This window comes from Falco naumanni, chromosome 15 (assembly GCF_017639655.2).
Source record: "Falco naumanni isolate bFalNau1 chromosome 15, bFalNau1.pat, whole genome shotgun sequence".
Lineage (NCBI taxonomy): Eukaryota > Metazoa > Chordata > Aves > Falconiformes > Falconidae > Falco > Falco naumanni.
The window spans coordinates 19,871,842-19,896,004 of NC_054068.1; the positions used below are offsets into that span (position 1 = coordinate 19,871,842).

Sequence of the window (24,163 nt, forward strand, 5' to 3'; positions counted from 1 at the left end):
TAAAACAGAAGTTGTGGAACAGTAAATTCTTCAAACTTACAGATTTCAAAAAGTAGTACTGCAAACCAAGCTAGGAAATAAAATGGAGTCAGTCTTATTCCCTGTGAATGAAATGGAAACTACCGTAACCTGTCTGAGGAAGTTCCCAAATACTTCTGATTCCGTCTGTATTTCAGAAACCCAGAAGAACAAAACAAAACGATCCAACCACATCAGACAATGTAAAGCCAAGGGTAAACTTGTAAACTCATTGCTCAGAATGGAAATACAGTTTTGCTAGCTTCACCTGCAATGCAGTAGGCCCACTTCTGCTTCCATTTAGATCTCAAAACCACCACCTAGTGATGTAACCTCCCAATATAACCAGTTGCAAGTTCACTGAGCTAGGTTCTAGCAGTTTGTTTCCAGTCTAAGTATTACTGAGACCTGAGACAGTATGGCAATACCAAGATAATATGAAACTTGAAGTAGCGTTTTCAAATACCTACCCTTAATGCCCAAGTAACTGGTAAAAAGTTACCAAATACCGCAATACCTTTAAATTTAAGTGAAATGAAATTAAAAACAGACCTCACTGTGTCTCTGCTACCCTCCCCTTATCCTACTATCATCTCATTCCCACCTTCCTTGCTTCTCTGAACTGAAATACAGACTTTCCTCAGAGCTGCTGCTGTCTCCTCTCCTACCTTTGAGCTCCCAGCTCTTAGGGGGTTGGGCTTCCCTTCCAACCTAAAAGATTCTGTGAATCTTCCTCACCCAGGGGTTTCCGCTTACTCTCAGTATATCAACAGCAGCAGCAGAATACAGCGGCCTACTGGAAGGAAATACAGGATATATATATACAGGATAAGAATATACAGAATATAAAGGCCTACAGTGGCAAATCCTGCTTTTAAAGCAATGACAATCTATGAAATACAATCTCTATCAAAGTCTTCTTTCATCTCATCCTTTTAAATTGGATACTCACACGCTCATAGATGATTAATAGGCAAGACCCGTTTCCTAGAATAACTGAAGGAGAATGCAGAAGTAAATACAGACAATAGAGCAACTTCTCCTTCCCCCTTGAAGCAGCAATCGAGAAGCCTAGCTTAGCCTCGTAAGGAAGGCCGCACAGAACACCAGCGTTAAATTAAGAGCTCCATTAGAAAAGTCAGCCTCAGACTGAAGAGCATCAAGGTATGGTTCTCAGCACGTGCTCCAGTCCTACACTGACTTCCTCCAGTGATCAGAGATGGGAGCTAGGATAAAGAAAGATGGAAACTAGGTATGGGATAATGTTTGCATTTAGAATCTAACCCAGGAGAAGGAAGCAAAACAGAACCTTGCAAGTGTTTACTAAACAAGATCCTGGGGTCAACAATTAGCTCCATGGCAGGCTGCAAGATGGCAACAAGAATATGCATACATACCAGGGGAAAAACCACAGCGGACTGGAACAGAGATTGCTCTGCATAGTGAAGAATGGTGTTTCCTGTTCCCTACATTCTTCTTGTTGTTAAGCTATGTCTTAAGCTATAAAAGTGGGGACTTTTATAGCTTAAGACATGTCTGTTAATAATGGCAAAATGATGTTTCCTGAAGGACATGTTGCTTCTTTACAGAATCAGCAGCTCACCTTACATGCATAAGGTAAATACCTTTCTAGGTATTAACATTTGAAATGGCAGAGCTATTTCAACTTCTATATAAAATAACGCTTATGATATTAAGTAACATATTATGTAAACTACATTATAATATAAATGACAGATGTATATTGAATAACACTAACTCCTCTCTCCTAAGAGAGATGGCCATTTCTAACCAAAAATTACCTCCGGTATGGTAGCATCTCCCAGACGGGCTATCTGCTATGCTTACTGCAGTGCAAAGCTTTTCAGGATTATATGAATCAGACACAAACTGGTTAATAAAGGAGATATACTACACTCTCTCCTTGTACATTTTACTTCTTTCAGGAATACCTGCTGCATTGAGAGAAATATGGGACTCAAACTGTGCAGAGATTTTAACCAGGTCACTAACCAGCGAGACATTGACTTCCATTTCATTTTTGTAGTTCCTACAGTGGACATTCAAAGCCTAAAACAACCCAAACACTGCTAAAACCACAATTAGAATTAGAAAGGATATTTGGACATGCCCCAACTGGGAAAAAAAAAAGGGAGGGAAATGAAAGCTGAAATTAGTTCCCACCTGGAAAGCAATAAATCATAGGCAAAACTGCCTGTTTCTTCAGGACTGCAGCTGTAATTCCAGCCTAAACTACTGATAAACTCTGTCACAGAACAGTTCCCAAAAGGAAGAAAAGTATCTCTCAGGCTTTGGAAAAAGGTCTAGATATAGTAAGTCTGGAAGGCAGAACCCAATTTAATGACTAGGTAACTGTAACCTTTGGCACAAGAGTCAGGAAAAATTACCCTGAACCCACTTTGCCACTGCAGCACAGCAATTGTACCTTAAAAGAGCACCGATACAAGCACCGGCAACCACCTGAGTGCTCTGTGGCACAGATCGTGAAATACGTAACGTCTGTTCCCAAGAATACAGCTTGAAGATGGTGCCGCTTAGTCTCTTGCTTCAAGCAGGGGAGGCAACAGACAGAAACAGTAACCACTAATTTACTACACCCAGTCTCACAGATGCTTTCACCACACAGGCAACATTTCCAACTGGAAGATAAACTGAGAAATAAAGCAAAACAAACAGCATAGTCTATTCCAAGTCCGTGGGGGTGAACATATAGTAACATCCATGTTGCCAGATGACTTCAAATACCAGCAATAGGGAATTCTTCCTCTATCACATCTTCTTTCCCTTCCCTTCAGAAGGTGCTATGCCTAGGATTGGCACAGAGAGGATGGGGCATCCCTCTCAGACTATGAAGCATCAGATTTCAAAAGGAACCCATAGGAAATAGAGAATACTTCTTTGTTCAAGCGTGCATTTCAGAGAAAAAAAACCTAATCCCTAAAAAGTCAGTAACAATGAAGCCCGCTGTCCTGATACAAGGCAGAAATGTTGTTAATGCCCTTGGAATTTAGCCATCCATCCACTCCCCTTCGCTTCCTTATTACTGTTTTAAGCACAGGCCACCCTCCTCCCCCCGCAATGACAAGCCTTGAATTCTGGGTCTCTGAAGACATGGAGGATTAATATACTGCAAAAGCTCTTTTTAGCTGCAGATAAAAGGCACCTAAGCCCAGTGCAGATTTAAAGAATAGCAGTTATTTTAAGCTTCTCCTACATAAAAACATGTACGCAAAGAAGTCCCTACATTTCCACCCTAGCCTTTTTCAGCAAATTCAGGAGGCTTTCAATAAAGCTCATATGGTGACTGTAGTGCCTAAATTGTAGTCTTCACCTAGTTTATGTTTTTAACTAGTCCTGAATTAAATATGCATCTAAATAGCAAGCTTTAGAAAGCAATAGCTGCTTTCTAAGAACTAATCCACATGGTCTTTTTCAGGCAGATGTGAGCTCACTTTACATTCATGCCAACCTCCAAGAAACTGGGCAACTACTACTAAATGCATGGTGAATCCCAGCAAGACAACGGTTGTGAGCCAGCTTAGATCACGAGCAGAGTTAAATTGCATCCACTTGTACATAAACCTAACAGTTCTCGTTAAGAGAACTTAACGTAACATAAACCTAACACAGAATATCAACTCTGTCCATGTTAGCAATAAAACTAAATTCTCATGTGACTAAAAAAAAAAAGTCATTATTTGAAAAGTAGAAATATTTCTTATCGATTTATTTAGTGTCTAAAGAGTAAAATCCTCAGAGGATTTATAAAGAAATATTTATATTTCTTTATATATATATATTTATATATATATAAAGAAAAAGATTTATAAAGAAAAACACCTTTTATTGAAAAAAATTGTTCTGATATGCACAAACATCATCACAAATTCATCACCCAAATACTACACCTGTTCCTTATTTACTTGATTACTCTCACTGCTTCTACAACTGTACAGTGATGGCCTAAAGTAACACTGAGAAGCCTTTGCATGCCATTATTATTTTTGCACCGCTTCTTCCTCAAATTTTTACTCATAGGATCTGAAATATAAATGATCCCTCTTAATTCACACTCACTTATTTTTCAAATTGTAAGGGAAGCTGCCTGTAAACATCAATAGATCAGTTACTTCAACATAATGCCCAAAGATCAGTGTCTGCTGAGCAGCTGGTGTTTCATCATCTGGCAAAGCAACTACTGTCATCATTGTCCTATCCGAATCGTACAGTGGGGTTTGTTGTGATGGTGGTTTTGGGTTTTGTTGGGTGGTTATTTTGTTGTTGGTGGTTGGTTTTTTTTCCTAAGCATCCCTTAGCTATGTATCCAGTATATGACTGCAGTCAAATCAATAGTCCTGTTGCATTACAATACAACTAAAAAGCAGTTTGATGTGGATTACTTACTAAACTGAAGGGTACTAATATTAGCTCTTTTGAAGATTACAGTACACTACAGTATTATACAGAAAGGTAATGTGGAAAGTTACCCATCTCCAAGACTTACTATTAAAATTCTTCACAGGTTTTTCAAGATTGTTTAATGTAACATACACTAAATATGCAAGCTGGAGGGAATTTTCAGCAATAAAAGCAAGAAAGCAGGACTACAAGAAGAAATCAAGCTGCTGAACCACTAAACAAGAGGCTAGTGTTGATAATACTAAATCCAAATGCTGACCTGCAGATTTTTACATTATTTTTTATTAGAAGCATGTACTGATGTTGAGACCAGCTTGTTGAAGCCCATGATAAGCAGTCTATCTCTTAAGAGGCAGGTCTGGTATGAAAGGTGCTTTCACTTAAGTAGCAACATGTGCATACATGCAATATCCAGAGCCCATGAAGACTGAAGGAAGAAAACAGAAGAGAATAAAGCAAGAACTAAAACTTAAAACCTGTTCCTTTCACACAATGACATACAAAGACAAAAATCACCCTTCAATCTCAGCATCTCCGATCTGGTTCCCAGAATACCAACATCAATTAGTTACACAGAGATTAAAACCATGCCCAAACCACTGACAATTTTTGGGGGCTCACTTTATAAACGAGCAGAAGCATCGTGCAATAAATCCTTGGGCAGCAGCAGAAAACAAACAAAAAAAAATAACATGAGGAGAAAGGAAAGGGGAGGAAAAAAAAAAAAGAAAAAAAGATTAGTTATTGCTCCAGAGACATAATATTGTCCCAATACATTAAGTCGCCACCTCTTTTTTTCCCCTAAAGGAATGATTGAGTATAAAACTAGCATTACCACATGCGGGATTCCAAGAACAATTCAAAATAATTCCTTGGCTCCTTTATAAGATACTGAACCCGATCTCATTTGGACAACATCTTCTAAAGAAATCAAAGAGGTGACCAATTTAATAACAGTAACTGATGATGACAGGAGGTTGCAACAGAAGAACATAGTTTTCACCTTGTGGCAAAATTTCTATTAATTTGAAACATTTAATTGTGCAATACAAACACTATTAACTGCTCTCTAAAGCAGAAACAAGGAAAAAGGCAAATTCGGCACCAGACCTGAAGTCCAGATTCACTACACTGAAGATTTAGTGGAAGACAAGAGCTAACAGACATTGTTACCGACCTGTTCCATGCACAGACAGGTTCAGGTCACATTTTTCAATGGTGCACTTACACTTCTAGCTGAATTTCCATTTAGAAAATAGGCTTCCCCACTTAAGGTTTTATACACCCGCAATCCATCCACCAAAACCCCCAGTCAGTTGAAAAAAAGTAAAATATATCAATGGCTAAGCAACAGATGCATAGTTACTTCTCTTTGTCTGGAAATCATGAAAGCCATGAGTAACTGAATTTGGTTTGAACTCTGGAAATATCTGTAGAAGAAAAAGCCCTAACGTACAACAACATTTAGTTTCTTTATGTTTGTCAGAATTCACACTTTCAAATTTTTCCACTGAAAACCCAAGTATGCGAAACTACTTTCAAACATAAATGTAACATTTGAAATGAAGCCACAATAGGTAGAGCACCGTATATTCCAAATACTCAAAACCTGGAATGTACACATTTAAGCATCTGTTCTCAGTCTACATTCATTTACATAGCGGACATCTTGCTCTATAAATTAAAGCCCATTGTCCTTTAAGAACCCTAAAGAAAAAGAAAAAATAAAACATACCACGCCTCACAGTTTTGCATTAACTGCTGCTATGCATTAAAAAGAATCCATCTGCCTCTTACCCATCAGCAGTATCACCATTATCCAACTTAACAGAATTTTGAAAGACATACACTCAAGAATTGTCATCTTTTCACACATCACTAGAACAGTGGCTTGAGACCCACCAAGAGGATTTTTAAGTCAGGGCTTCTGAGTAGTACCAAAAGGGCAGATCCGGTATTTTTGTAAGTGCTGTTATCCACAGAACCAGCATATACCATATTCAGTTATCTTTCCCTTTAGCAAACATGTAACGACAAAACAGAGATATAAATACAGTATCTTCTGAGACGAAAGGAAGACAACATGGCAAGACCCATTCCATGAATCCAAATTAGTGCTGCTGGAAAAAAATCCATGTTTGTACATGATGCTTTTTTTTTCTTTTTTCCATAATGTCCCTCTGGTAGACACCCACCTAGAGCATTGAATCAGTATATACTGACTAAAGTTACCTATAGCACATAGAATATTTGCTATCAGCACAAAATGGTTTGTGGAACAGTTTTCCTTCAGGCTGCAACATAATGCTGTTTTAGTGGAAAATGTTCATGCCTGTAACCAAAATAATTAGCCACTGAAAAAGCATCTGACAAAGGCACCCGCCTCTCTCCTTTTGCAAGCAAGTCACCACACCTAGGTCAGCCTCTTGTACTAGAAATTTGATCTCCGCAGACTTAAAACACTTAAGCCTTGAAGGTCAAAACACTGGCCCTACCTAAGGATCCCACCAAAAAGTGGCCAGGATCGAGAGCCCTCACCACCTTCCTCTGGCAGCCCCTTCACAGCCCCACTCACACCAGGGCTCTGTGCCTTCTCCCTTTCCAAACTCAAACCGTAACGCCTAGACACATAAATCACTGCTTTCAAATTAGGACATGCTTATTATATAAGAAGGAAGGCAAATCGTATATTACACTCTGCTCTGCCAGTTAGATGTACAAAATTGAGCTTGCACACTTGTTCAGCAACCTCCAAAAGCACCCACTTGCTCAGTTTGATCCCCACTGATCATTACTCAGAGGTCCAAACACAGTATCAAGGAGAGGGACTGCATACTAACCTGGTACCCCTGGAAGAAACTGAGTATCTCCTTCATTCCTGTGTTATATGGCAAGCCCTGCATACGGACTAATGCTCCAGGCTGGGGCAGAATCGGAGTGTGGGTGGCAGTGGCAGCAGCAGCTACAGCTCCTGGAGGAGCTGCAATGTACCCCACCGTGGTGGGGGATACTGGAGGACTGAAAGAGAAGGAAGGGCAAAATTATTATGAAAACCAATAACTGGTTTTAGTACTCTGAATATGCAAAAGATGAAACGGAAAATTTAGATGAGAGAATAAGCCTGTAGAAAAACAAGCAGCCCTGATGTAGACCGCTTTACAGACTTTATTTCTCTTCAGCATCTGACAATTTATTTTCAGAGGAAGGGAAAGGAAAACTACAACATTTGTAGTTGAAGACAAAGAATGGCACTTGTTATTTCACAGGAGAGGAGAAAAATAAGTAGCTACAGATAACTTGTTCTAAGATCATCAATAAAACCACGAAGCAGGGGGTGGGGGGTGGAATCACAGTATGGAAAAACAGGCAAGGGCCCAAATCTAGTACTTCTGAGGCACAAAACAGTGAGTAAAAAAGTAGCATCTCTGGTCAGGGCCTGTCACAATTCACCAGGTACTCAGGCCAGTGTGTGTCACAAGCCTAGGAACTGTCAATGAACAAGCTATTTCCTCACAGAGCCAAGTACCAGAGTTCAATGAGCCATGTTGATACCACGTGTGAGAAGGGAAAAGGCGGAGATCATGTGCTTTGCTTACACACGTAAAGTGCTCTTTGGTCTCGCTGATATAAGAAATCAAACCTAGCACACACCTATGACGAGGTTTTCAGTACGGGAACAGTATCGCACACACAAGACCAAACTAAGGGATGAGGATAGAGGCATGTATTGACACAGCTTCTCGTTTGGCCAAGAAATAGAACCACCCTGATGACATTACCCCAATGCCAAACACACTTGTTAAACATTAGACTAACATTATCACCAGATTCAAACAGAACCTATAGAAAAGCTGAATTCATTACACGGCCACAGAGAACGGGTTAAAATGGCTACTGCCTCTGCTGGTGACCACCAGGTTCCCAGGATAGTTTTTACACCAGAAGTAGAAATTTAAAAGCTGTTCACAGATGACCCCACAGTTGCCTGCTCCAATGAGATGAAACGTCAAGAGAAGCAGCTAAGTCTGGTGGTTACCTGGGGTAGTAAGCTGTGTAATTCATATAGAGCTGAGCAGCCTGAGCTGGGTAGTAGGTAACAGTTGGTGGAGCAGCTGCAGAGGCCTGGGGAGTTCTGGTGGCTGGCAAGAGGGCTTGAGGCTGGTAAAGCGCTGCTTCTGCTGGAATCACAGCTGCTGTTTGGAAAGCAGCGTAAGCTGGTGGAGAAAGACCTAAAACCAAACCAGAACACAGCAAAAAAACACCCAATCAGAATGCAGTTATCTGCTATAGGAAAGGAATTATTCACCCCAGCATGATTAATACCATCTGGACATGGTTAAGGAACACTTGTACGAAGACTGCTCTCTAGCCTTTCCCCTGGAGACCCCTGCTACATCACCATGAATGACAACCAGGGCATTCAAAACAAGCAATTCTTAAGAGTTCACAACTTCTAGAACTGAGCAGCCTTGCCCATATGCAAATAGAAAGTAGGGAACTTCAGAGTTATTCAAAGAAAGCATAAAGCCATGTGCATAGAGAAAGCAGCACACCAACACATCCTGTGTTCTTTCTAACAGAAGTTGTACTCTGTGGGACAAAAGCATGGAAATGTCGGCTACATGTGGGCATCCGCAACTGCTGACCATCCGTCTTAATGTATAAGCTCTCATGCAGCTTTAAAAAGTATTTTTAGGATGTAGCAAATGGTAAAAAGAAAACCTCACTAGATCACTAGCATTTTGATGAACAAATATCTGGTTTGTATAGGAACATAAAGCTTGGCTTGGTGTGCAGTCGAACTGTTTTTAAATAATATTTGGCAGCTTTTTACTATTTAGAAAATATGCATCGGAATCTGCTTAGTGTTTTCATAGTAATCCTGGTTAGAATAGTACGGTAAAGTTCCATTATAAGTCCACAATAAGGTTCACTGCAATCTTAAATAAAATGAAAATATAAAAATCCATCCAACTTCACTTCTCTGTGGTCTATTAACATATCATTCCTATGGGTGTTTTCCTTCAAAAATAAGCCCAAAGAGTACCTTCTCAATGCTCCAAGGCAAGATAGCAAGAGCACTCATCGACAGCTAGGAATATAGAATTTGTCCCCCTTTTAAATCCCTCTAATTCCAAGTAGGTTTCGCTACAGGCAAGTCTACCGCAGAGCTCAGAAGAACAGTACACCCGTAAAAAGCAGTGTGCAACAATTTCACTGGCAAGGCCTTGCTGCCCTGTACTCACCACCGAAAATACAATAAAAATGCCTCTGATCAGTCCCATCATTGCCCAAAGGGAACAATTCCAATCTCAGCATGTATACAGATGGATGATTATTGATCATGGCAAAACCCAAGTCAAAAGGTGAAAGGCCACAAAGCTTCAGCACCTACCACATATCAGCCTTTAGCAGCAGAGAGCAGAAGAATTGGAGACTTACATGGTAACTTACATGGCGGTGGGGATAAGCCACTACGATTTAAAGTGCCACCCATTAAAACAAAGTTCATCTCCTCTCCCGAACACTGGAATACTTCCACATAACGGTCCTTCATCATTTTTTTGTGACATTTTTGAGCCACCATAAAGGCTTTGTCAGCAGATTTCATTTGGATAAAAGCATCACCTGATGGTCGTCCCTGGGGGGAGGGGAAATCATCATAATTCAATCTGTTACTAACATACCCAGAGCACAAGAAATGCAGGAAATACTAAGATCAAACGCCTACCGAAACTCTGTATTGTTCTTCCTCATCTGGCACCTATGACTAATAACTCACAATTATTTTTAAGAGCAGAAAGGCAAGACTCACGTAACCGGTACCCAATTGACACACTGCTTCCATCTTTTGCAGAAAGAAACAGAATAATTTAATGGAAACAAAGGTTGGAGGCCTCTAATCCAAACGCTGTTCAAAGCAGGACTAACTTTCAAGTTTTATCAGGTCACTCATAGCCTTCTCCACTTGAAATCTGAGCATCTCCAGGGGTTCCTGATTCCACAGCATCTCTGGACACCCAACTCAGGTGCTTAACTAATTTCTCATTGTGGTTTTGGTTTTTTTTCCCTTTTCACCCAATTGGAATTTTCCTTGATGCAGTTTATTAACACTGTACCTTATTCTTTTGCTGTGAAGCCCTAGGAAGAGTCTGGCTTTCCCTTCCCTGTAACTACTTTCAGATAGTAGTACAACAGCATAAAGCTCTAGACATGCTTTAGTAAAGTCCATAGCTACATTATAAATTGATTTCCAGGTCTGATTTTCTGCAACCGGAGAGATGGTTTTGTATGTATTATACTGTGAAAGTATGTGCATATTTAATATGGAATATTAAAAAAATTCTTAACAAAAAGGCAGAGCAAATATAGTAGGTAAGTCTCTTTTTTTTTTCTTTAATACCTCAATATTTCTGTGGCTATTAGAGTTTATTTTTAACACAAGACAACAGGGAAAAGATATCTCTACGATTATGTCATTAACATATATCCAAAACACAACTTTAAACTATCAGCTTCCTTTAAAGTCTGAGAAGTCTTTAATCAAGTTAGAAGTTAGGAAAAACTGTATTTTCCCACAAATACCACTCAAACAACACAGCTACCATCACGCAGAAACCCTGAAGCTGACAGAGCAGCTAGGCCATCTAACATGAGACATTTCCATCTTTTGTATTTCCAGCACTCAACTGAAATACACGGGACTATTTAAGACAGGCTAAAGCTATCATTAAAAGAACAATTTTCATCCTCCCATCTTATTTATACAAGTATAGAAAGAAAAGCAAGTGTGTATGTAAAAGGAGAAGAGAAATGAAGACAGACAAAACAGAGCACAGTATCTTCTCAAGGTTATGGAAGACCTGAAGCACAGCCAAGCTACCCTGACTTCTACCCCTGTTCAGTACCTGGGAAGTTAGCCCTTCCATGCAAAACGCTGTTACCTGCTGATTAAGGACCATGTGAACTCCATGGGGCTTGATATCACCTGTGGCGTCCCCCATAAATTCCAGGATGTCATCGATGCCCGCAGTGTAAGGAAGGCCTCTGAGCCGTACACAGTCACGTATGCTGCCCGTGGCAATGGTGTATGGCGGGGGTATGACAGGAATGATGGGAGTTGGGAGAGTGGGAATAAGAGGTGTTGACATATATCGATTAAGTACCTGTTGGCAAAAAAACCCACATTGATAGAGATCTACACGTCATCTGGCTGGGCACAAATCAGTTCTCACAGTACTATTTCACACATTTAAACAAATTCACTTCCAGAATCAGGGTGGGGGTAGGGGGGTGGGTGGAACCCAAACACCCACCCACAGCCTTCTTAAACCAAATTATTGTGGATAGTTTCCTGTTGGGCAATTCAAAGTTTCAAACTCAAAAGGGAAGAGGGGAAATGTAACAAATTTAATTTGCTAAAGCCTAGTAACAGATCCTTCTAATCTCATTAAAAAGACGTTAAGAGCAGATTACAGTTCATTTTAGAATATCCCAAAAGGGAACACTGGAAAACCCACCATTTGTGCTAATAAACCTGTATTGTCACATACGGTTCTTACTAAAATTCAGGTAAATTAAACCCAGTCATTTCAAAAGAACTAAGACCTGAAATAACTAAATAAGTAAAAACACTAGCTCTAATTCCTTCATAAAACCTCATTGTTTAAGTGAGGATGCTTTTTTTTTTTAACCTGACGGCTCATCTCTAAGTACAGGGGTTTGGGGGGGTGTGTGTGTGTGTGAGGCGAGGGGCAAGGAAAAAAACATGTTAAAAAAAAAAAAAAAAAGACCTATAGGAGAAATTGATCTCAACATTCTATTTTCTCTTGACTCATTCCCAAATGCCAAAGGGAACATAACTTGCTGTTGGGGCCTACTGCTGAAAAACATAGCTAGCAATGATTATCAGAAATAAACAGACACATTCCACTGAAAGAGGTACCAAAAAAAAGGTTATGAACTTTAGTTTTGTCAATAATGATGCAGCCTAGAGAGCCTGTCTCAACAGAAGCCTTTTTTCAAGAATCTGCTTGTGGCACATTTCAGGCCAGAAATCTTCTCCCTCCCTTGTGTATAGAATATTGCAATTACTTTGTACTAACACAAAGTAGAGGAGAGATGGCTTTACCTCTTCTTTACTCAAACAAGCAACCTGTAATAGCCTAAAAAATCATCTCTTGCTCAAGCAGCAAAAAAAACCCCAGGGTGGTCACCCTGGACTGCCATCACAGAGGAAGAAGTAATGACATATTGGTAGAATATAAGTTTTATCCAGGTCTCCCTAACAAAAGTGAGGGCAAAGACTTGGTCACTGTGACAGAGTGGTTTTGATCCTTAGAGGATTTAGTCTCATTCTCTTGAGAGAGGGGTGGGTGGGTGTGAAACAAAGGAAAAACAATACCTCACCACACCATTTCACTTAGTTTTCATGATACACACATCAGATCCTTGGCTGTTCTGATCTCTGTATACAGCACTAAGGGTAAACGGCAGGTCTACAAGTGTGGATATTCCTTCCCTTGCCCCATCCCTTCTGTGGAATAGGCTTCTCATGTGACATAGGCTGGTTGAAACACTAACTGTATTAGTTTTTGTAGCCAGAATCTCCTAACTGTTCCCTTTGGCATTATCAGTGTAGAAATAGTCTGTGTCATGCAGGAAAAATGCAGCATGCGATGTTTCTCACAGGCTTGAATTGCTGGTGCCAAAATAAAATGGTTTTACCAGATTAAGGTGGTGATGATTGAAACTGGTAAAGGACAGGGGGGAAAGTGAATTATATTGTCTTATGAAAACAAGTATTTCACTTCCTTTCACCAAAGGTCAGATACGTCCTGGTAATTCTCAGTTTCCAACAGAACAGCTGTAGGAAAAGTTGATTTAATGCGTCCAGATTTGGATTTCATATTAGAAATGCTGTACATGGAGATCAGAATTTAAAGACAATACTGCAGATTTTCAAGAATCATTACTACAGTACTATCGATCTAGTATATTTTTGGGATTCTTTTTGTGATTTCAGTCAGCCTTTAAGAAGTAGAAGAAAATTATCCAAGGCTTTTTACTTTACAACCTGAGGGATGTTAAAAAAGCCACTAAAAAACTGTGGCAGGAAAAAAAAAAAAAACCCAAACAAAAAAAACCCACAAAAGCAATGCTGCACAATTTTCCATGCCAATCAGGAAGCACATACTGCCCTTTCTAGAACGTAATATCTTCACTACAATAGATTTTCATGGTTGTCTACAACATATTTGCATGCAATTGTCAGAAGAAACGTTTTAACTGTTAAGTCTGGAGTCTCACATCCAGTAGTTACAACCTGTTGGACTTCTGCTGCCGTGCTCCTGAAGAGTTCAATGTAACGTTTTCCAAGTATTTCTTTGTGCTTTTTAAGTGCATTCTGTGCATATTCTTCACAGGAAAATAACACAAATGCGTCTCCTGTGGGCCTGCCATCTGGGTACTTGACAAAAAGAAGTCCCTCTTTCCCTCCTGTGACTGGGCATTCTGGCCCCAGAAACCCCAAGACATCCTCCTGAGTAGCAGTGAATGGAAGGCCTCGCATCCGGATGATAACTTGATTCTCCTTAGATAAGAACTGGGCCACTTCATTGGAGGTGCCTAGTAGAAAGATAACAGCACATGGTCATGCTGGTCAGTTGATTCCACAGGACACAGAAGCAGCAAAGCATTAAGCAGCAATACAGGAGACAATTAGCCAACAACAAACCCACAGAAGACCCCGAGACATTACTAACTCCCAGCAATCTATTTTGAAGTGAAAATCCCTTACCCTGAAAGTGTTTCATATTTTAACGAATCTGGAACAAAGATGAGATCAACGTGAACTTATAGAAAGCACACAGATGCTCCCACTGCAAAGACTCATCTTCCTCCCAAACAGCAAGACCTGTCTGTGACCATCAGTCCAAATGCTCACAGCTCAAATTCAACCATGTGAAACCAGAATTTGACAGGGTTAAGTATTCTTGGAAAGCAAAACAGGAAAAGCTACTTCATTAACCATTTGTGTCCTCAGTCAAGGAGGAAAAAAAAAATACCACCCACAACAGAACTAGAACACTCCTATGAATTTAACCACACTGAACCCAGCATCACTTACCTCCTGCAATTTTTAAGAATTCTTCGCCAGTTGCTTTGTAAACCTTAAAGAGAAAAAGAAAAAACACACATGTGAAAATTACAACATTCAACTCACACACACTCTTCCATATGTAAGACGTTTGTATTTTGAGCAAAACAGAAGTGCAGTTTATTCTCATTTAAAACTGCAGTCTAAAATATTCAAGTTGCTCTGCAAATAATTTATTTTAAGTCACTACATTTTACCTCAATGTATCTGCTGCCCATGTGATGCTTATGTCTTTCCAGTGCAAGATCTCTCTGTTCAGAACTGACAAACCGAACTAATGCTTCCCCATTTCTTCTTCCTTGAGCGTTCAGACAAAGAGCCACACCACCTCTGGAAGGTGAGGCCAACAAAAATAAACTTAGTTTGAATCTTTAATACATTTAATAAACAATTACATAAGAGTAGTAGATAAAGCAGACTTTAACACAGAGTTTGCAGATTGTAAAAGAAACTGCTACTATCCACAACTTAATTTCATTTTTAATGTAACACAACTATACTTCAGAATCCAGTTTAGTGACATCTTGGCTCTCATGCCGTTCACCACTTTCTCAACTTCCTTGCAGATGCAAATTTGCAAGCCCTTCCTAACATCTCAGAGATACAAACTTGAATTTCCTCATACCTCTAAAAAATAATAAAAATAAAGTATTTCTTAGTGTTGAGAATCTGAAAATATATATTAAGTGACAGGTATGCTGAATTAAACTCACTTTCTCTATATAGACACACATTTCTATACAGGTGCTCACACATCAGCCCTATGAAAATTTCTTCCAAACAGCACTTGGAGACCTGATTAGGAGGTAAAACAATACTGAAGAGTTGGCACAAAATGTAATCTTCTGTTATATTTTGGACTCTGCCTTGATTAATGCAGTAGGAGTTTCTCCCTTTAGGTACTAGCAATAAATGAATGTACATCTGGTTTCAATTGCCAAGTGTCTTTTCTTCTTCACACACTCCAAAACTCTTTCTTGCACACCCGAGGCTGGCAAACCTGTTCAGTTATGACCACAGAGTGGGAAGGGGCCTGGGTGGGGAAACCAGTAGAAGCAAGGACTCTAGTTCAGGGTGTGGCAGATGAGCATTAATAAATAAATAATTAAATTAATTCACTATTAAAGATGAAGTGGTAAAACAAGGCAAATTCTTATTGTCTTACTTGGCAATATTGAGTCCTTTGAAAAATCGAGCAATATCTTGGTCTGAAGACTGCCATGGCAAGCCTCTGGCACGTATTACTGTCTCGCTGTCCACTGTTTCAGATTTACTACTGCATAGAAAAAAAGAAAAAAGAAAAAAAAAAGAAAAAAAGCCAAAGTAACTTTAATCTAGGTTTTCCATTATCTTACCAAATATCAGTTTGCAACTAATTTAACTTTTAAACCAGGACTATATTTGCTGTTGAGATTCTTCTAATCCCATTACTCATTTCAATAAAGAAAGGAAAGATAATGGGGATAATCCTTTTAAATATACAACACCTAAGATGCACTATGTTGTCACCACATTGCAGTTCCTTAAAAAAAAAAAAAAAAAAAAAAGGAAGACTGTCTCAAAGTGAAGTAATAAGGAACCAACTTAATTTTATTTGAAAATTCTAACAAGCCAACATAGAGGATTACAAAGGACTCCTAGATATGAATACGTATTACTTAGATGTTTCATTCTCCAGTTACTGCAACGTAGCTGAAAACAAAGAACCATGCTGTTCCTTCTCCCCCTGAGCCCGCTAGGCAATACAGTGCGTTAGCCCACTTTTCAGAAGCACCACCAGTTCAGCTGCATGTCGTGTCGGGTGCACCAGCCATTACCCCTGTTGACTTAGGGAAAGTTCACAAATATTTCTTCACCACTGGGCAAGATAAGTCAGCCTCGCTGCCATGCAAAACAGAAGCTAGAGAACAAAGAGCGTTTAACTTCCACTGACTTTAAAGAGCCAGACTAAAGTACATTATTCAACATCCCAGCCGCAGCCTGTCCACACTAGACCACCGCTGCTGTTCTCAGGAACCAACCTACTGTCACAGGGACTGCGGGGAGGCAGTCACAACCTTTCCTTGCTGCAGACAAGGCTCATCTTTTGTTGTAAACAGCAGCAACAAGGGCACTTACCAAGGACCTGTTTCGTACTTGTATTTCACAGTTTCAGGCTCAGTAAATACATGATCTACAAGAAAACAGGAAGTTTAAATATAACCAGGGTCAGAGATTAGTTAAGAATGACAGTACCACTGCCAATTCTTACAGAAAAGAAAGATTTCTGCTTTCTGTATAAATAGGTCACTTACCACAGCTTTCAGACAGCATGCTGAAAATGATAGCCACCATGGTTTTCACTTGCCACACACCAAAGTCCTCCTCTGTTTCATCTGTCCCCAAGCCTAGATCTAAACAGGCAGTCACAGAAAATAACAGACTTGCACAATCATTTGTAAACAAGTCATAAGGCTTTCCTGATATTAACACGGAACTGGTAATCAAATTTATTGGTCTTAGCAGGGACACATGACCATTAGACATTTGTTACTCTGCTCATAAACTGGTTAATATTCACTTTAACAGTCAACAGCCTAAAAACTATTGATAGCTTACATCATTTCAGAGGTAACAGTTTGGGAAAAAAAAAAAAAAAAGGAAAGCTGAGGAAATCCCTATCACTTCAAACATAACTGAACTTTAACCACATTCAGCTGAGCCACAACAAGTCTCCTAAAATTTAGATGTAGGGTGTTGGGGTTTTGTGGTGGTTTGCTTTTTTTTTTTTTTTTTTTGTTTGGTTTTGTTTTAAACTCAGTTCAGTCAGGATTATACAAGAGAACTATGACTACCTACGAACAGCAGAAACTTGCAGGCCAAGTGGTGCTGAAAAGGCCCACTGATAGCTAAGGCTTTCCTTTAAGATCAAGTATCAGGGCAAGTGATGTTTTTCTTTTTTAGATTTACTAAACATGGTTTAGAACTCAGCGTTAGACTCAAATTGAGGGGGGGGAAAAGAATTATTACAAGCAGAGCCGCTTCCCCCAACACACACTTCAGCAAACATTCCTTCCATTTTACCTGTGAGTTTTGATAACACATGTCTTTCTTTAGAAGAATAAAACCTGTAACATCCAGAGATAAAACCTAAGGAAGCTTAATTGATTTTGGTGTAAAAACTGCAGCAAAAGGATACATTCTGCCATGGTCTTGATAGTCTGATCTTTCACGGTGGCTGAACTAGGGTAGCAAGTGTGAAATTCTTTGCGCAGATCGTAAAAGGAATAGAAGCAGTCTGACAGCAGGAAGTTCTACAACGAAGGCAAAAAGTTTGTTTTGTACACACACCATTCCTTTAAATTCCCATTAATATTTTTGGACTGAATGAGGCAGTCTCAAAAATCACATAGTTGCATGTCGTCAGCTTGTCTATGATAGACCAGTTTAGTTCCTCTGTAACACAGTTCAAATTCCATAGCCTTACAGAATTAGATCTCTAGATGAGCAAAATCAAATAGCTTCTGAGGGGCAGACCTGTGCAAAACAGCTAGAGAAGGCAGCTGGGGGCGGGGGGGATGGAGAGAGAAAGAAAAAAAAAGAGGGGGGGGCACGGAATTACCTAGGTTTTGCTGTTTTATAAATGTCCCCACTTAGGATACTGTATTTTCTCTTTTGTGGCTACATTGGAAAGCATAATTGTACCAAAACATGATAACAAAGTTTAAATAAATATTGTTACAGTGTACAAACTGTTGTGCATTGGATAAGAACTTCAATTATATAACATAATTAAACAAACATTTAAACATTCACTAGCACCTTGGCTTATTTTTTTCAATGAATAAACCAAATAATTCTAGTTTAATTCACCACTATTTCTCTCAAGCTCTCCAACTGCTTTACTATATAAAAGTTTGTCTTCTGTCTAGCCAAACAGCACCCACCTTTGTAAATAAAGAATTGAGAAAAGTCACAAGATAATGCTTCTCAGAATGGTAGAAATAGCAAGAGCTAAGGTCTGAGGCTTACTAACATTTAATGTGCAGGGAGAAATAAACTTTGCAAGTGAAAAAGTATTGAAGGAGAAAAAAAGAAAAAAGACAAAGAAATGCATTAAGAGATTCAACACTATCAGATCCATTCCTTCATCTGGCATAGGCAGTTACTTCTACCACAACATGACAGTGTTTGTTTTGGTTTAATCCATATGTTTCAAGAATTTAAAGAATTACCCACCAAGGAAAAAAAAAAAAAAATGTATCATCATGTTTGAATGTTAAATTTATTTGTGTTTCCTTACTTGCTTCATCCCTTCATAAACATGCACTTTTCATAAAAAGGCAGTGTTATGTTTTAACAGAACACAAATGCCAAGCAAATATTTGTAGAAATTCAGCATGAACCAATAGCCTTATATAGGTTAAAAAAAAAAAAAAAAAAAAAAGTACAACTGATCAGTCAACTCCTTCCCTATCAGCAGCTCCCATTCCTGCGCGGCTCCTGCAGACCCTGCTAAGAGGCTAACTCAACCCTGCCAAGGCGAGACCCTTCTCCCTGCGCAAGGGAGCCTGCCCTTGCAGGAACTTAAGGAGTGGAAACTGCTGCTTTGTGTGGGAGTAGCAAATAAGCTGTAGCACCGCTTCCTGCTGAAGAAATGCAGATGGGGAACCACTGCCATTCCCCAGGACAAGTCACTGCCTGTGTTTTTACTCTGTACAGGACATTGACACACGGGCTCCTACCAATTTCAGATCTTGGTAAAAACCCACGGCTCTGCACAGAACCTGTGTGTGATTTAACTCAAGCCTAAACAAAGCAATAGCTCTCCATCACCTCTGCTGAGGTTAGATCTCTACCTTTGCTTTCATTTCTTGAGACAAAGAATTCAGAAGACTTGTATTGTTCCCATCTCTATCCTGTCTTTCCTAATTTTCCTCTTCATTATGCTCATCAGGGAGTCCTCAAGTGCTCTAGCTGACTTCCCAGAGCAAGTGCCAAGAACTACTCCTCTATTACTCAGGGCTGAGACAGGGAGATCATCTTAAATATTGTTGGAGCACTGTAGTTCCCAAGGTTGACTCAAACTCACAGAAGCTACTTTCTTTGACATCCTTAAAACACAGTACTGCCCTTCTGCACCAGTTCTGATCTCATACCTTCTTAGATGTTTCTGGGTGGAGGACTTGTCTAATGAGTAACTGGCCATCACTGCAGAGTGTGTAAGAGCTCCTTCCAAGTACTTTCAAATCACTGGATACCAGCTGACTAAACTGAAAAATAAAAGTGATACATTTCATTGTACCGAATGATACAGATAATTACATAAAGCAAGCACTTACCATTATTGCAATGTGTTTTTTGTGGGTTTGGTTTTTGTTTTTTGGGGGTTTTTTTGGGTTTTTTTTTTTTTTTGGGGGGGGGGGAGCAGCAGGAGGAGGGTGTAGATAAAATAATTCAGCACTTTGTAACAGCTTTTGAAAAAACATGGTGGAGAACAAATTTGGGCTCCTGATAAAGGTACGCAAATAAACTGTATGCATTTGCAGAATAGAAAATGAGAACACCAGCAGTATGGTGAACGCTATGGCAGAATTATCAGTTCATATGAACGGTCACGGTATTAAAATGGTAATGCTCAAAATCTGAACTCACTAGAATAAAAGCTATGAAATATTTTGAAAGAAAAAACCTTTCAAGATCAATCACAACACTGATTTTGCAATAACCAAAGTCAAAGGTGCCATAGGTGAAAAAAGGCTATGTCCTTTATTTTTTAAATTTGAACTTCAAAAATAAAAAAGCTACCCATGAGGATTTACTGATGTTTCAGAGGTTATATGCCAAGAAAAGCCAAACAAATTCTGGTTTATACCTTCAAAAGTGAAATTATAATCAAGTCAGATCCAAGCCAATGAAAGTTCTTGGTAGAGATGCAGTGTTACAAACACTAGGTAAAACAAAATTATTCCCTAGCTGTAGAATGGATAACCCTCAACAGGTAAACAATTCTCAAGAGGAAAGGGCTCCATCTGTCTTGTTCAACATTAGTTATGTATGTTCCTTATACAAGTTTCTAGCCTTTTATTACTCCATACCAGTGTTAAATTCCTCGCTCATAATAGTCAGCTAACGTATTGTAGTACCTACATGTATCAAATCAGTAAACAGTAGCTTGTTAGCTAAATTTCAGGGGGACAAATAATTATTTTAAGGTTCATCCTTGGTGCTAATCCCTCCCAGGAAAGCATCACACCTCAAACACAAAACAATAATTAACATCAGGATGCAGCAGCCACCCACTGCTCTCAGCAGGAGCTTACAACTCCAAAACAACCACCCTCAAGAGCAAATTACAAGTTGACTTGAAGCTCAGACAACATCTTGATGCTGTCTTTTAACCTGTGTATGGGGGAAAAAAAAAGAGGGTCGGTTTGTTTAATCAACATGTGTGACACATTACATAGTTACATCTCTGCTCAGGAAAGATGATGTTCTAATGATCTGATCCTGCAGTTATGTGGTGTTTGCTGTGTGAACAAATGTTGCAGCATCTGTGCTCCAAAGGTAAGGCTCCACGAGGGAGAAATCGCATATTGAACATGATTTAGTAGGAACAGAGACACGACTACCCAGGCTTTATTTCAACCTACCTGCTCAAATTCAGTTCAGGCCCTTTTCTAGGCTTGGACAGCTAACCAGCATCCCACTACCATTTTGGGCTCAGAAATGCTGTAATGATGGCTACTACATATCAAGACAGAGAACTGAGGGGCAGAGCTGGGTAAGGAGAGGCACGTACATCAGCATCTATGTGCAAGTTGATTAATTTGCAGATATTTATATACACAGATATAAATACATCTATAAATAACTTCTTTTTAATAGCAAAAAAGATGTTTGAACCTTCAAGAAGGGTGAAATATCCCCCCCCAAAAAAACCCTTTACAACGTAGATCTTTGCACACCACCAAAATACACAAAAACACACCCCCCCCCCAAAAAAAAAAAAACAACCAACAAAACACAAAAAAAAATCCAAAACAACCCAAACTCTTGCAGATTCAGAAAGCCAGTTTCCTCCTGACTGCTAGTTCAGGCTGTGTTCCTACTACAAGTTGAAATCTTGAAGAACCTGAGGCTATAAAACAAGTCATTATTTAAGGATGATTTAAAGTCAGAAAAATGAGATGCGAGAGTGCTCAAAATACCTCAGCTGATGTGTAAACACCAGCAAAAGAAGAAAATTCCAGAGGACTCAGAAGGAACCACTTCAGAAATGAAGTTCTGGGGACTGCCAGAGTCACAAACCAACAACAAATACTCTCACCACAATAACAGACACGAGGAGAATTGACTTCTTACTAAATGCAGCACCTTGTTACTTTCTGTTTTAAATTTTGGGCATAGTAAAGAGCAAATATTTGTAAAAAGGAATTGGAAACGATGATGGGAATTAGCCTCCAGAAGATATACAGGGATCCTTGCCAAAAGGAAGCAGAGTCTTACTGATGAATAGTAATAAAACACTCCCCAAGCCTTCAACTTTGTACCCTGTGCTTCTGAAGATGTGAAGATGCACAAGAGCTCATATAAAGAGTGCAGTTGGTGAGCTGTTTTGATCCGATACACGAAGAAATCCAACACATACAATTTGAGGTAAGCACCACCAAATGTACACAGTATCCTTCTTTCCAAGTAAAGTGAAAGACCTGCAGCTCAAAAGGTTTCACCAAGTTAGAAGATAAAAAGAGAAGAACATTTGGACAAGGGAAGAAAGAAATGCTCAAGCCAAACAGTGTAAGTCAAGTTGGTAAAAAAAAAAAAAAATCGTCAAGGCTGTTGCACTGAAAATATTCACATTTTCCAGACTGTGTTCCCACACAACATACAGCTAAGACAACAGATACACAACACAACTATTTTCAGAAGCCCCTGGTGAGAGGACACCAAGAAGAGTGAAATATGGCATAAGGACACCAATAAGCCCAATACTTCAAGTGTACTAAGGTTTAAAGAAGGCATGAGAAGCAGCATCTGTTTTTATTTTTAACTGAGCCTAAGTATTTGCACTGCATATTTATTAAACATCAGTGATAACATTCAACATTGCTAACTCCTTTCCAATGGGACAATTGACATATCAAAACAATCCTCTACTTTCCTTAGGAGAAGCTAGCAGCTTGAAGTGCCTTAAGATAAAATGCCACAAGGCTGCCAGGCCTTGCTGAGTGCTTATTTAGAAACTTCTATTTTAAGACCAGCCTTTTTCAAACTTTGGGGTGTACTGCTCCAGAAGAGGGCAAAAAGGAGTGTGGGAAGAACAGTCGGGAGATCTAGGCAATCCTTCCTATCCGGAACAGCTCAGCTATCACATGGGTTAACTGAGGAATGAGGTAGCAGAGTGTGAATGGGAAGATTCACCTAGGAGAAGAGCATGGGCAAAACAGCAAGCGTAACACTGCCACAGAGGGACAGAGGGACGACAGATATTGGAGATGAGCCTGAACTGGCTTCTTTGATCTACATGAGATGCCTCCAAATTCTGGAAAGGTTAAGTGTGAAAAACATAGCTTTGGACTAGCTCTCGTTGCTATAGATTACACTGGACCCTTAAGTCTTTCAGGCAATAGACACAGCCTATCACATGTATCAAAAGGAGTTAAAGCAACTAGTGCAGATGTGTTTATAAAGCCACACTGAAATACAATTAAACAATTCAGTGTTCCGTGGAAAAGCCATCTTCAGCCTCCTTTCTCACACTAGGAATTTCAGCCAGCATCTCAAAAAACAACTTCGAAACAGCATACACCCAAATGTAGCAAGCGAAGGACAAGTTAAGACTGGTGCCAGATTTACATTTAATTTTTCTGTTTCACATGTTGAACAACCTGTCCACAACTCTGTCATTTTGCAAATTCTATCCACATCTCCTTCACTCCGCTAATAAAAACCAGCTCAGCTATTTAGCTCCCATCAGTCATCTTCATGCTGTCCTCCATAGCATTCCCCCACTGCAGCATGCAAAGCTGCCCCACCTTGAGACTGCCTCCACCAAGCTTATAAACCCTGTGTCTCCCCTGTTAATCTACTCATTTCATAGCAACAGAGTTATACAGGAGTGTTAATTACCACTGTTTGCATCTTACAACCAGCCCTCATTTGGACTGCAAGAGCCACAGTGGAGGCATCACCCTCCACCCTTTATTGTTTATTCCAGCAGATCAGTCTCTCTAGCACAGCTCTGATGAATCATTCCATATTTAAAGGAATACGTTCAATAATTCAATACAGAGATTAAAAACTGAACAGAGATAAGAGGAAGAATCAAACAAGCTGCTCTGTACATTTACCTCCACAAAACCTAAAACAATTGTCAGAGAAAAGGTGGTGAGAGGAAAGGACAGAGTTTAAGCACCAGTTTGAAAAACTGGCTAAACAGGATTTTGGTCATGTAGCTGAGAGTACAAAGAGAGCAGAGACATGTTTCGCCAGCACCACAGCTGGATGGGAGCCAGCAGGAGCTGCTGTTTGCTGCAAATGAATCCCAAGTGGCTGAAAAGGCAC

General features: G+C 39.6%; 1 protein-coding gene across 4 annotated transcripts in view; it reads right to left on the minus strand.

Annotated features, from left to right (window-relative positions):
* ESRP2 (epithelial splicing regulatory protein 2) overlaps nt 1-24,163 on the minus strand; it is a 46,768-nt gene that overhangs the window by 6,291 nt on the left and 16,314 nt on the right. For 2 of the 4 annotated variants that reach the window (XM_040614963.1, XM_040614959.1), the window contains exons 4-15: nt 19,756-19,869; nt 17,796-17,910; nt 16,912-17,010; nt 16,736-16,790; nt 15,783-15,893; nt 14,815-14,947; nt 14,588-14,630; nt 13,784-14,085; nt 11,403-11,624; nt 9,901-10,099; nt 8,495-8,687; nt 7,299-7,476 (exon numbers count right to left, since the gene is read on the minus strand). In XM_040614963.1, coding sequence (XP_040470897.1) covers nt 7,299-7,476; nt 8,495-8,687; nt 9,901-10,099; nt 11,403-11,624; nt 13,784-14,085; nt 14,588-14,630; nt 14,815-14,947; nt 15,783-15,893; nt 16,736-16,790; nt 16,912-17,010; nt 17,796-17,910; nt 19,756-19,869 — 1,764 coding nt within the window. Of the gene's footprint in view, nt 1-5,079; nt 5,114-5,293; nt 5,380-7,298; nt 7,477-8,494; nt 8,688-9,900; nt 10,100-11,402; nt 11,625-13,783; nt 14,086-14,587; nt 14,631-14,814; nt 14,948-15,782; nt 15,894-16,735; nt 16,791-16,911; nt 17,011-17,795; nt 17,911-19,755; nt 19,870-24,163 lie in introns of those variants that run through there. The other 2 variants (XM_040614960.1, XM_040614962.1) reach the window with 2 other exon arrangements.